General features: G+C 58.1%; 1 protein-coding gene across 1 annotated transcript; it reads left to right on the top strand.

The window, feature by feature from the left end:
* Window positions 1-850: 850 nt before the first annotated feature.
* Window positions 851-8,589, top strand: Nt5dc4 (5'-nucleotidase domain containing 4). Its single transcript, XM_078027892.1, is given in 20 exon segments — window positions 851-951; window positions 1,528-1,601; window positions 1,693-1,731; window positions 1,734-1,769; window positions 1,772-1,808; window positions 1,886-1,988; window positions 2,416-2,712; window positions 2,867-2,920; window positions 3,128-3,176; window positions 3,179-3,210; window positions 3,391-3,423; window positions 3,990-4,115; window positions 4,355-4,391; window positions 4,394-4,420; window positions 4,526-4,564; window positions 4,567-4,768; window positions 4,931-4,993; window positions 5,955-6,015; window positions 6,535-6,681; window positions 8,070-8,589. Coding segments are annotated over 20 exon segments (1,827 nt in total). The 3' UTR covers window positions 8,340-8,589.
* The last annotated feature ends 4,515 nt before the right edge of the window (window positions 8,590-13,104 follow it).

The raw sequence follows: 13,104 nt of genomic DNA, 5'->3' as shown, positions 1-13,104 counted from the left end.
ATCCGTCCATCTGTCTCTCCCTCCTTGCTTGCCCGAGTCCACCCATGCAGGCACCTGCCCAGTGGCCTGGTCTCCGGCCGCCAGACCTTCCCTCCCAGCCTGGCAGCTGCTGGCCTGCCACTGTCGAGGGGGCCGTCCTGCAGACCACCCCATGACTTTTATCCATTCACAGTGCCTCACTTCCCGCAGTGTGGCCATCTTGGAGGGAGAAACCCGCCCGGCTGCCTCCCTTCTCCCCACCCAGGCCTCTGGACGCTGCAGCTGGGGGTGGACTGGCTGCTTTGTTGGCAGGTGGTGCTGGGGGCCTTGGGGCTGTCTGGGACTCTGCCTCCCCGCCTCCTCCAGCCCTGCTTCCTTGATGCTGAGATAGCAGTCCGGCCACTTCTGAAGCCCTCCTCGAGCTTCTAGAAGCCACTTCTTCTGAAGTGGCCTTGGCCTTGAGCTGGGAGATTTGATTACGAGACGTGTCACAATTTTGTGGAAACAAGAGTCCGAGCTCGTTGCGGGGTCTGGGGTGACGGCAGGTCCTGCCTCCTAACTCCTCGGCCCTATTTATAACATGCCTCAACTTTCCGGGCCGTTGAGGTCTCTGGTCACGTGAGCCCCAGATATGCAGGGTGGCCCACCCGGAGTAGCTGTCCTTCCTTGGTCCCTCTTGCACCCTCCAGAGCAGAGGAGATACCCTCCTGTCTGGCTGGCTCCTCCCTTGGAGGAGGGCAGGGGGCTGGGAGCACAGAGTTGGACTGGCTGGTCAGTGGGGTCCGAGGCTTCTGAGGGACAGGGCAGCGGCTGGGCCCTGCTGATAGTGTGCAGGAGGCTGGGGAGGGACCTCTGCCTCTGCCTCAGGGTCATGGCTGCTGTAGACGCTGTGGCCAGGGGAGAGCTGCAGGAGCCCAGCCAGGGCTCCAAGGGCCTGGCCTCTCCAGACCCGATGCAGAACTGGTACCAGAGGTGAGATGGGCACTGGGAGGGGCTGGTGGGGGCCTGGGCCTGGGACCCCCACAGGGCAGAGTGGCACAGTGGCTCCTCTCAGCTCACAGGTGGGAAGAGACCCCCACAGACAGACCTTCCAGAGGTCCCAGCAGTTCCCCTGTCGGGTGGAAACTGGCAAGACACCCCACAGGGAGTCCCCACCTCTTCCTGCCTCCACAGGGGCCTCTGTCCTTCACCCTGACCTAACCTGTTGACCTTGGACGCAGTGGCTCCAGTCCCGGAGGTGACAAGCTCCCACACTGACAGCTGTGTGTCCTCACCCCTGGGAGTGGGGGAGCATGACATGTCCTCCATGGGAGGCAGCAGCACGGCTCCCTGCTCACGTCTGGACCCATGTGCGCGTGCTCCGGCCTGCTTCCACACACTTGGCCTGCCCTAGGACACTCTGAGCCCAAGGAGCCCTAGCGGTTTGACCCACCTCCCCCTTATTTCTGCCACTGCAGGGGTACGGGGCCCTCTGATGGGTTCCCACCAGCAGGGTCCGGGACTCTGAGGGACTCTTGGGTGAATCCCAACATACCCTTCCCCCTCCAGGATTTTTGTCCACCGCAGCCTGGCGCTGGGGAAGATCCAGTACCTCGGCCTCGTCATGGACTGCGCCCTGGCTGGTAGGGGGTGTGGAGCACAGGATACCTGAGGCCTGGGCAGAGGGGCAGGCAGCCAGGCACCAACTGTCCGGTCTGCCCGGGTCCTCTGTAGCCGACCAGTCCCCCGCCTACGAGGCGCTGGCCTTTGAGCTGTGCTGGAGCGCCTGGTTTGCACTGGGTACCCACATGAGGTCTGCGCTACTCCTGCGACCCCTCCTTCCCCACCAGGTGAGGGAGCTTGGCCAGGTGGGAGGCTGTGGCCAGCCCTGGCACCCCCTCCCACAGTCCCCATGCCGTCTCCCCAGGGGACTGGTGTTTGAGGCACTCTATGGGAAGCTGCTGAAGGTGGTGGCTGCCCATGGCTTCACCTTCCTCTCAGAGAAAGGGACGGGGTGGGGGTGGCTGGAGGTATAGAAGGGATGGCCAGGGCCCAGGCCACCCTCTGGGAGGTACCGGGAGGGAGCGTTGGCTGCACCCAGGCCCCTCCTCCCCAGAGGTCTAAGCTTTGACCCCAGCAAAGTTCATACAAAGGGATGACCGTCAGCGCTTCACGTCCACAACGCGCTCTTCAACCTGCCCGGTGAGGGCTGCTGGGGGCGGGGGCCGTCCTTGCCAGCTCTGGCCTGGGGGCGGCTGCCTCACTCCCTGGGCCGGGAGTGACCGGCTTCTCCATCCCAGAAACCTATGCCTGCTGGTGGACGATTTCGCTGGCTGCTCCCGATACACCAAGTGCGTCCCTGCCCTGCCCAGCCCTGGGGTGACCAGTAGGACACTGCTGCTGCCCAGCAGCCAAACCCCAAAGGGGGCCCCACAGGGGCAGAGGCCCTTCTGAGAGCTTGGGGTCTCTGGGAGCTTAGGAGGAAGGCCCATGCAGGGGGCACCCAAGCCTGTGGCCTGTGCTGCCCCAGGGGAGCTCAGCACAGTGGTCCCTTCAGAGCGGCTGGGACGTAAGCCCAGTGCGGGGCACTCAGGGTCAGTGTTGGTGGTCCCCTCGGGCCTGCTTACCAGCCTCCCCTGTCCTCTCTTGGCCTATCCCAGCTGTGACACTGGCTATCAGCATGGGAACCTCTTCGTGTCCTTCCGAAGCCTCTTCCAGGATGTGACTGAAGCTATGAATAATGTCCACCAGTCGGTGAGTGGCCCAGCACCCCAGGACCTCTGCCTGCCTCCCTTGGCTTTCCTGGGCATCCTCGCGGCCCCCAGGCTCCGCTGCCTTTGCCCTCCTCCCACTGAGGACGGTGGCCTGGTCCCAGGCAGGCTGTATGGAAGCTCTGCGCCTCCTGCAGGGCTGTCTCAAAGAGAGGACCCTGGACAACCTGCAGAAATACGTGGAGCAGGACGTGAGTGGCCACAGGTCTGGGGCTGCGGCTGCCCTCCTGCTTTTCCAGGGCGCAGGCCGCCCAACCCTGGTCATCTCCCTAGAGGTCACACGGAGCTCTGATCTGCTGCTGCTCAGAGTCCCCCGGCCTGGAGCCCACCTGCTCTGGGAGAGTGGGCTGTTCAGCTCCCGGGGGCTGAAACCCTAGAAAGGCGTCCGTCTTTGCCAGGTGCGGATCCCTGTCCTGCTCGGCAAGATAAAGGAGGCTGGGAGGGTGTTTTGGCCACCAACGGCAGCTACCAGTACACGGATGTGAGTGTGCTGTCCCACTCCCGCTGGCACCTCGGGCCGAGTCACGGCCTCGGAGGAATGAACAATCCCACCGTCTCTCACCCGTGGCCCCAGGAGGCCACAGTGGGGTGAGGGCAGAGGCAGGTGTGGCCCCCTGGCTCTGCCCAAGCTTGTGCCCTGACCACGGCCTGCCCCTGCCAGGCCATCACGACTTACCTGTTTGCTGCTGGTGAGGTGAGTCTCCTGGGCTGGGCGAGGGAGGGGGGCAGGCCTCCCTCTGTCCAGCCTCCTCCGAGTAGGGGCAGACAAGTGAGTGGTCATCTCCATGGCTGGCCTTGCTGGAGCTTCCTGGTGGTGAGGGCAGGATTACTCTCGGCTTCCTGGGGGTCATAAAGAGGCAGTCAGGTGTTTGGGGAGGTCTTGGGGGGGCTAGGGCAGGTGAGGTGAGAGTAAGGAGGGCCAGGGGAGGGGAACCAGTTCAAACCCTGGACACAGGTGTGGCTGGGCCTTGCTGTGTATGTGTCTCTCTGTGTGTGACATGTCCCTGGGCCTCTCTGTTTGCTCTGTGAGGAGCCCTGGAGGCTAATCTAAGACCCCCACAATGCCCAATGCCCACCTCCCAGGGCACCGGTTGGGCCTCCTCCTGAAGCCCAGCTTGGTTGGGGTGCTTGGCTGGTTCCTGGGCCCACGGATGTCTCATCTTGCCTGAGGCTCCTGCGGGGGATTGGCAGGGTCCAGTTTCCCAGGCTGTGTGTGTCCCCTGGGTCTGCACAAGCCTCGCCCCCTGCCCTGCCCCACAGGCTGAGGACCCAGCCAGGCCCTGGAGGTCCTACTTCGACCAGATTGTGGTGGACACACAGAAGCCCTGCTTCTTTGCAGAGGGGATGGTCCGGAGGCAGGTCAACACGATAATGGCAGGGGCTGAGGTCCTGTCTACCTTGACAGGTGGTTGGAGGGGAGACTGCCCACTCTTAGATGTGACCTATATGTGTCCACTCCCCTCCGCTGCCCTGTCTGTCCCTGAAGGCACGGAAGTACTTCAGGGCCCCACAGCATCCTTCCTCCTCGCCCTTGCCCCCGAGGCTTCTCCTATCAGCTCTGCCCAGTCCTCCTGACCGGCACAGGGGCTGTGGTTCCTTGGCTCAGGCCCACCTCTGTCCTCTAGGACTCGGGGAAGCTCCGCGTGGGCACTTACACTGGCCCCCCCAGCACTGTGCTGCCCACTCTGGAGGTACAGCTCTTGCGGTGCCCATGGCCCACAGGCACACCCTGGCCAGGGTCCATCTCCCAAGCTGCCTCAGCAGGGAAGGAGCTGTGTCCTCCCTCTGTGGGGCAGGCTCATGAGACACGGTGTGCGAGCTACTTGGGGTGCGGGGAAGGACATCCTGTACATTGGGGACCACATCTCTGGGGACATCGTCAAATCCAAGAAGCAGCAGGGCTGGCAGACTTGCCTGGTGATTCCTGAGCTGTCCCGAGAACTGGGCATCTGGGCCCGAGAGAAGGGTGAGCCACAGAGACCAGTACCAGCAGAGGGTGCTGGTCATCCACGCTGCCCAACCTCCTTCCCCCTTTTCCTCTGAGGGGTTGGTGGCGACCAGGAATCTTGTCCACTCTGTCGTTTATGAAAGTGAATCTATTTAAAAACAAGGAAACAGACCAGAGAGGTAAAGCGGGTTGCTCAAGGTCACCCAGGTGGTGGGCGCCAAGCTGAGACTCATTCCTCATCTTCTTGCTCCAGATCCACGAGGCTTTTCCGGGGCTGGGACTTCCTCCCTCTGCCCCAGGCCTTTGGGTTTAGAAGGTACAGGCTTTCCCACCCAGGAAGTACTTGAAGTCACCCTGGGGCAGGGGCGCTGTGAGCAAGACAAGGTTTGTTCTGTTGCTCTGAGCATTGCTGGGTTTGAGTCATTGCCCTGTGACTTCATGAAGGTCACCTGACTCCCTGGATGTCTTGGATCACCTGTCCTACGGAGCCTGTGTCATCCCTGTTTTGCTCTGGGCAAAGTCTTAATCTGACTTAAGGGGTCATGATATTACAGGTGGGGGAGCACAGACCCCTGGCTGGGGCCTGGCAGACCCCGGCTGTCACTCACCCTACTGCTCCCTGTCTGGTTTTCAGAGAGGTCAGAGCAGCTGAAGAGCCTGGACACACACCTGCTGATCGGTACCAGTAAGAGCCCTGGCCTCTCTGGGGGTGCGGGAGGCTGGGAGGACAGGGGTGGAGAGCTAGGATCCCATGCCCAGGCCTGTCAGTGAAGTGTGAGCCAAGGGCTCTGGAAAACCAACTGTGGTTCAGGCTGGGCTTCCCTAGTAGACTGGACTATGGGACCTGCTGATCCCTGGAGATACTCATCTTCTGAGACCTCTAGTGCCGCAGTCCGGCTGCAGCAAAATAACCGGGGAGTGACGAACAACTTGATACAGCAGGAGTGGGAGCCGTTTATTGTAGGACCGGAGGGGTATATATACATTCCACACAGCTTATCTTAATTCACAGAAACTAGATACAGCAGTCAACCAATAAGGAATCTCCACACTTAATGGCTCACTGGTGTTACTTCACAAACCACTCCCTCTGGCAGAATGCCAGGCGCCATCCTGACTTGTTTACAGACCCTAACACTCTAGGCCTTTCCCCACCTACCCAGCATGGACTCACAAACGTGCACACCCCATCCCTGCACCCCCACTGCACGCCTGTGGGGATCCTTGCCCCTCCACGTTCCCCTCCTCCACGGGTCACATGGCCATCTCTGTACCAGGCATATGTATGGAAGCATCTGTGGGCTGCAAAACATCTACTCCATCAAGAAGGAGATTCAAGTAAGCGCTGGGTGGTGAGGGAGGGGGACCAGCCCAGTAGGGGAGGAGTCCCAGGAGCCCAATTGTCTGAGTCTCCTCAACCTTGTCCAGTGCCACCTGGCCTTGCTGTCCAGCGCATCCCCTGCTGGCCAATACTGAAACGGCAGTGGCGTGCTCTTGAGGAGGGCTCAGTCCACAGGCTTGTTTCTGCCCTCTGTCCTGCCATTTTTTCAGCCCCTTCTCTAGGAGAGCCTGCCTGCTGGGCTGGGTCTTCATGGGGCCACCTCCCCAGTTATGATCCAAGTCTGCTGTTGGCCAGAGATGGGGCGTGAGAAAACGTGATTTAGTACCAGTGAGCTGTTGGGTCCTGGGAAAAGAGAAGGGAGGAAAAGAGAGTGAGAGAGGGCCTGGTCTGAGCAGAGGTGCTTGCCCGGAGGGTGGGCACCCAGTGCCATGGGGGTGCAGGTCAAGGTGAGCTGGGGTCTTCATTCATGTGCTGCCTCTGGCCAGAGGTTCACCCGGGAGCTGGACCTGTGCTAGGGCACCATAGGCAGCCTGTTCCGCTCTGGCTTCCGCCCGACCCTCTTCTCTGGCCAGCTGATGCGCTACGGGGACCTCTACACTGCCACCTGCCTCAATGTCCTGCGGTTCCCACTCAACTCGCTGTTTAGGGCCGTCCCGGAACTGGTAGGTCTCTGCCAAATCTTCCCGGTCCTCCTGGGAAGAACCCATTGGTCCCCAGCCCTGCCATGAACGTGCTAGTTTCCCCAGACTCAGTCCCCATCTTCCAGACATAAGGGCAACCTTATTCAAAACCTTGCAGATAGCTGTTTGCAACTAAAAAAACAAAAAACAAAACAAAACACAAGATTTGCCTAGAAGTTGACTCTGCTGGGAGAGCCTCCTCCTCAGGCCCAACCTGAACCCCTGCTTTAAATGGAGACCCACCTCCTCACCAGTCCCTTGGTAGTAATGCGGCCAGTCACAGGGAGGAAGGTCTGCTTCCACCTCCAGAAGCACAGGGTGGCCTCCAAGGAGCAGGCAGCAGGTGGTACAGTAGAGGCTGCAACTCCCCCACCACCCCCAGACCAAGCATGCCCCTGGGCTAAACTCCGGGAAGCAGGGGTGACTAGTGGCAGCCGGCAGGAGCTGAGCAGTGAGGGAGTGCACACATGTCAGTCTCCCAACCAGCCTTCATGCTTCCCTCTTCTGAGATGCAGAGTCTGTGGCTAAGGATCCGGACTGCAGGGTGATCTTCAGGATTCCCTATCCCTTCTTTCCCCAGTTGCCTTCCAGATATTTAAGAGGGGACCATTTACTGGGAATTGGCTATATTTCCTGCCCTGGGCTGGGTACTCTTCAAAGATTCTGCTCAATATATCCCAGCAGCTGGGTGCAGTGAAGCACACCTGTAAACCCAGCGGCCCGGGAGTCTGAGACAGGAGGATCATGAGTTCAAAGCCAGCCTCAGCAAAAGGGAGGTGCTAAGCAACTATGAGACCCTGTCTCTAAATACAATACAAAATAGGGCTGGGGATGTGGCTCTGTGGCTGAGTGCCTCTGAGTTCAATCCATAACACCCCCTGCCCCCAAATCCCAGCAGAGAGAGTCTTATCATCCTCATTATACCACTGGTGAAATCAAAGAGCAGAAGATCTACAACACTTGCTATCACCCAGAGAGACCACAGGGCTTGGATTTGAATCCAGGGCTGTCCAACTTTTCCGTCCCCTGCACTGGGCTGTGTCTCCCAGAAGGGCTGGGCTGGAGGGCTCCCACTGGCAACACAGAGTTGGGGGTTCCCAGGTGTAACCACCTTGTGCTGTTAGCATAAGTAGAGACCAGAGAGGAGAAGAAAGGGCGCCCCCAAGTGGCCAGGCGAGTCATCTAAAGAACTCTGACCTTGATGGTGCTGGCTTGAAATAGTCAGGTTCAGTGGTCAGAACCCTCCTCCCCCTGCTGACCCTCCTGGGTTCCTTTTGCAGCTGTGGGCTGGGACTCTGCGTACCTGAGGAATCCTGGGCACCTTCCCACTGAGGGAGTTGCTCCATCTCCACCTGTGTTTGTCCCTACAGATGCCTCATGAGACCATCATGGAGCAAGAACAGGCCAGTCTGGCCCCGGCCTTCTGCTTGCTCTCCTGTAGGCAGAGGGTGAGTGGCCGGGAGTGGTGGGGGGTGCTGCCTTGCTGGGCTGAGGACCTCAGAGGCCTGGGGCCACCAAGGGCTGGAGCATTGAGAAATCTACAGGGGCTTCTTTGGTTTTCAACTGGAGTCATTCTTGAATACTTGTGTAGAAATACATATTATTATAAATGGATTTTCTTTTCATTTCATTTATTATAGTTAGAGCATTAAATTGATAATTTGAAATTGTGGAGATAATTATTTATGAATTTCAATTTAGACTAGAAAAGGGGGAAATTTAAATATTGACTTTCAAAATGGGGCATTAGGACAACAGGCCACAGGTTCTGCCCAAGAGGGCTGAGCTGCTGTTGGTGCCCTGCACCTCTGCAGACAGCTGCTGGCCCATCCCCACACAAACCTTTCCCTGAGGTGCTCCAGGCGGCCTTTGGGGACAGGGAGGACCCGTATTTCAGATCATTTGATGTATGGGCCGAGACAACCGCTATCATGAGGGGCAGTCGTGGTCCCGAACCCTGTGCAGGGTCCTTGCTGCCAGCCCAGCTGTCCAGTTTGATTTTTAAAATGTCACCTTTAAGCTGGGCGTGTTTCGAGCGCCCCCTGATGGCCAGAAGGCAGAGCGGCATGGAGAGAGGTCTGGGGAGCGGTATCCTGCCCTGCCCAAGCCCAGCCCAGCGCATGCGCTCTGTAATCAGGGTGTCAGAAGCTCTCCAGACCCGCTCCCGGCTACCAGTCCCGAGCTCTCGGGCGGTGGGAGCGCGGGCTGCGGTCCCTCCGGCCCCTTAGCCCTGGCTGGGGCCACTGGGCGGAAAGGTCCACGGCCGCTCTCTTCTTCCTGCAAGGCTGCAGGCCAAGAGGGCGCCGCGGACCGGCGGGCGGCGACAGCGACCCGGTCCTGGACGAGGGCTTGAGCTGCTGTCCAGATAGCCGGGAGTTACAGCGGGAGGGGCAGTTGGTCGAAGCCTCCCCACGGGCAGTTTTAGACCGTGGAGACCTGTCTGGCTCAGCCCTGAGCTGCGGGGCCCGGCCAGCGTCTTTATTTCTTTTTTAAAATAGTGTCTCTATCACTTCGATTGTCACATAATGAGAATAAAACCGGACTGGCTGAAGATTGCCTCCGTGACCTTCCCCCAGCCCGGTCCAGACGGCCAGTTCGCGGTGCCGGCGTCTGGAAACGCGGAGGAGCCCTGACTGCTTCACTGCTCTGTGCCCTTGACTGTGCCCTTCACTGGTTGCACTTCGCTCCTACTGTGGCTCTGTCCCGGGTGCTGTGGGCTGCGTCCCCTGAGGCTCAGCATGGACCTCCGTGTTGGGAACTGCTGGGCGCACCTCGAGGCGGGGCCACGCGGGGGGGGGGTGGGGCGCGTCTCGTGCTGCTGTTCCCTAGTCTCTCTTGCAGCGGGAGCGCTGCTGTCCTCAGACATGCCAGCGCCTCTGAGCAAGTCCTGTGCATTAAGAGGGGAGCAGGTCTGGCGGGCCAAGGTTCTGCGGCCAGGACCAGGCGGCTCTGGCCTTGTGTCTTCAAACACTAGATCCTCTTGGGGGGCTGGAGGAGGGCATTTGAGCAGGAACATTGCACAGCTCTCAGTTCAGGTCTTTCCTGAAGTGTCCAGGAGCCAATACTACGAAAATCCACCCTTAGAATTCCTGCCCTGAGTAGAGGGAATACAGAAGAGGACTGAGGGATAGTCAGCAGATGAGACTTGGGGGACAGGGAGGGAGGGGGAGAGAGAAGGGAAGAGAAGGAATAAGGAGGAGGAGGGGGAGAGGAGAGGAGGAGAAAGAAGGAGAAATGAGGGAGGAGGCTAGAGGAGGGGAGGGTCCCCACCTCTCTTGGGCTATACCTGCTCTCCCCTGGCCCACTGACCTCTTTCTCAGGACTTGACTGTTTACTTTTGTGAATTTGAGTCCCCACTAGACTTCTGGGGTCAGGCCCTTCTGGCTCACCACTTATCACTGGCACCCATAGGGTGCTGCACATTTTCTTGAATGAAGAAGTACCTAGTTCACCAGTAGGTCTGCTTGGAGAACTGTGGGAAGGGGTGGGGGAAGTTCAAGGAGCTCTGGCTTAGAATTCTGAGCTCCTGGGAACCTGTCTGGGACAAGAGAGGGCCGGAGAGTGGGACAGGCACTTCCATGTGGGGCCACTCATTTGATGGAGGTTTTCTTTATGAAATCTGATGTCACATTTATATCCCATTTTTCTATCCCTTAGTTAATAAGGTGTGTGTGGCTTCCCCATTTCTGGAAGGATTTTTAACAGGCCACCTGATACACAATTCCAAGCTATATTTTAAGATGGCTGGGGACATGTGACCAAGTGTTGGCCCCTCCATCGCAGCAGAAATGATGTGTCAGGCTTCCAAGTTGTGGCCTTAGGAGAGGTGCACCTTCCCCCTCCTTTCTCCCCACTCCATGCCTGTGAGTGAGCTGGTGGGCCATATGGACTGGTTGCATCCTAGGGAGGGCAGAGCCACAGGACATGTGACCCAGCCTGGCACTGCAGCCCTGACTGCATCACTCCTGCTGCTGCTGGGAGATGCATTTCCACAGGGGGCTGGCTTCAGTTGCAGAACCAGTATACAATTCCAGTCTCAAGTTCCCAGAAGTCTGGGAGTGACTCTGGGTCATGATCCCATGGTAGGAGGTGACCGGGCCACTGTATGACTCCTGCCTGGCCAAAGGGGAGTAGCGACAGTCTCTCAGATCTCCATGCCCCATTGCCCATTCTCACGGCCTTGCTCAGAAGCTAAAAGCTCTGGACTTAGCAGCCTCAAGTTTGAAGTCATCACCCTGGCGTTCACTGTCTGGCTAGTTTCCCTCTCTGTCACCAAGGTGTTGAGAGAATGTGGTGACATCCGTGGAGTGTATAAGGTGTGTGTATGTGTGTCTTTAGTCAGGAGTTTTCATTGTCACCTAATGAAAAATTAGACTAAATGGAATGGTCTTAAGAAAAAAGGGGATTTATTGGCTTGTGTAATAGAAAAATGCAGGGTCCCCAGTTCCAGGAACAGTCAGCCAATTTATGTCATTGACAAGCTCGCTCTCCGGCTCGCAGTTGACCCTGTGTGGAAGCTAGTTATTTTCTGGCAGGTTTTGTCCCGTCACGTGGTCGTCAGATGGCTAATCCCAACTCAAGGCTACCATCTTGTCGGCAACTCTACCAAGGACCCTTTCCACCCAATGCTAGGGACGTGAGGCCTCACGGGTTCTCACTAGACCTGCCAACCTCCAGTCCATGCTCCTGGCTGGGGAGATGTGGGCTCTGGCTGTCCAGGCTCGGTCACATGCCCCCCGCCCCCCGACCACAGCCCCTTCCTCTGAAAATGCCTGGCCTGTGTGGGAGGTGGTCCTGAGGGAGCCAGTGCTCTCACGAGGAGCAGCTTGGGGAGGGCAGACTCAGTGCCCGCCGTGCAGGATGCTAACAGGAGGGCTGCTGCACACCTCCTCGTGTCTTCGTGGTCACTCTGAATGGCAGTGCTGCCCATAACCATCCTGGTCATCACCTTTTAGCATTCACTTTACACTCACCTCTTCTAAACTACCACCCTAGACAACACGAGACTGGCACTCAGCACAGGCACACACTCCCATGAGCCACTCCCCATGACCCTCCCCAATGAGCAGCCGAGAGCAAGGTGCGGTCCCCTGCGGTTGCTGAGGCACCAGCCATCTCCACATCCTTTGGTAGAAGACGACCCCGTCTGGTCAGGCTGTTCAGTCTCCAACCTGTCACGTTGGGATCTGGACCCTATTAGATGTCAACAGTTCTACCTACACTGCCAGTGAGCACCAGGGAGGGGCAAGGGACATCTTGCAAGGAGCTGGCAGTGAAGAGGGAGCCACTTTTCTGAAATGAGCTTTAATAGCAAGACTGCTTCTGAGGAGACTCGAAACCAGCAGGCAGCGGGTCCCTGGCAGCAAGGACAAACCTTCTAGGAGCCACACATGAAGAACTGCACCAGCAAGCAGGCTCCTCAGACTCCGAGAGCCCGGGGGCTCGGGGCATTCGGCTCCTCTGGGCCCCGTGCAGGTCTGTGTGCCTGGACACCTGCTGAGCGTTCCTGGCCTCACAGGCACAGCCACATGTCATGAGGTCAGCCAAGGCAGGCCATGGGGTTCCTGAACCTCAGTGGTGGTGACGAATCACCTCTAACTGAAAGCCAGTCTGACGGCATGGGGTTTCACGGCCCAGTTTACACACCTGACCTCAGAGAGAGGTCTGCTTCCCTCCAATGAAGAAACCCAGTCCTGCTGAGGCTGACGGTCAGCCCCTGGGTCAGGGCAGGTTCTCCAGGGCAGCAAATGTCCACCTCCCGCCCCAGGCCAGCTGAGTGGGTGTTCCCCAGACCACCTCCAATCTTCCTCCCAAGCCTCCATCCGTTTTCTACAATAAATAAGATTAACAAATAAGCAAGAATAAACAATTTCATTTTTTTGTTAGAGATAATTAAATATCAAGAAAGCTAAAATTTAAAACGCGCCGAAAGGTTTTTCTATACGTTATATTTACATAATGACTCTGATTCTACTTTCCCCAGGTCAGTTGCCCAGGGGAAGAAAAAGCGAATTGTACAGTCTCTCTGGAATTGTACACTGCCTCCTCCAGCCAGCTGTCCACGGCAGAGCAAAAGCTGAGTGCAGAAATGTGTCCCCCCCCCCCCAACGTTTTCCCTTGAAGCATCTGAAGAACAAATGCAAAATTAGGTTTGGGTATAAAAAGCTAGATGTCCACTCACCCAAGACTGTGCTTTCTTTGAGGAGACCTGGCACAGAAAGGACAAGAACTGCCCTTGGCCGCAGGAACAGGTAGGGAAGTGGAGGCTCACCCACAGAGGCCTCTTAGGGTCTCTAAGCACAGGTACAGCGTCCTGTTTTAAATTCATCTGCAGCATCAGGGGACCCGGCTGTCCAGCCTGGCCAGCAAGCTTCAAAGCTCAGTTTCTACCTGCAAGAACTTGCC

Source organism: Ictidomys tridecemlineatus, chromosome 12 (assembly GCF_052094955.1).
Source record: "Ictidomys tridecemlineatus isolate mIctTri1 chromosome 12, mIctTri1.hap1, whole genome shotgun sequence".
NCBI classification, from domain to species: domain Eukaryota; kingdom Metazoa; phylum Chordata; class Mammalia; order Rodentia; family Sciuridae; genus Ictidomys; species Ictidomys tridecemlineatus.
The sequence above is the reverse complement of the archived record's forward strand: the minus strand, read 5'-3'. Positions and strand labels throughout refer to the sequence as shown.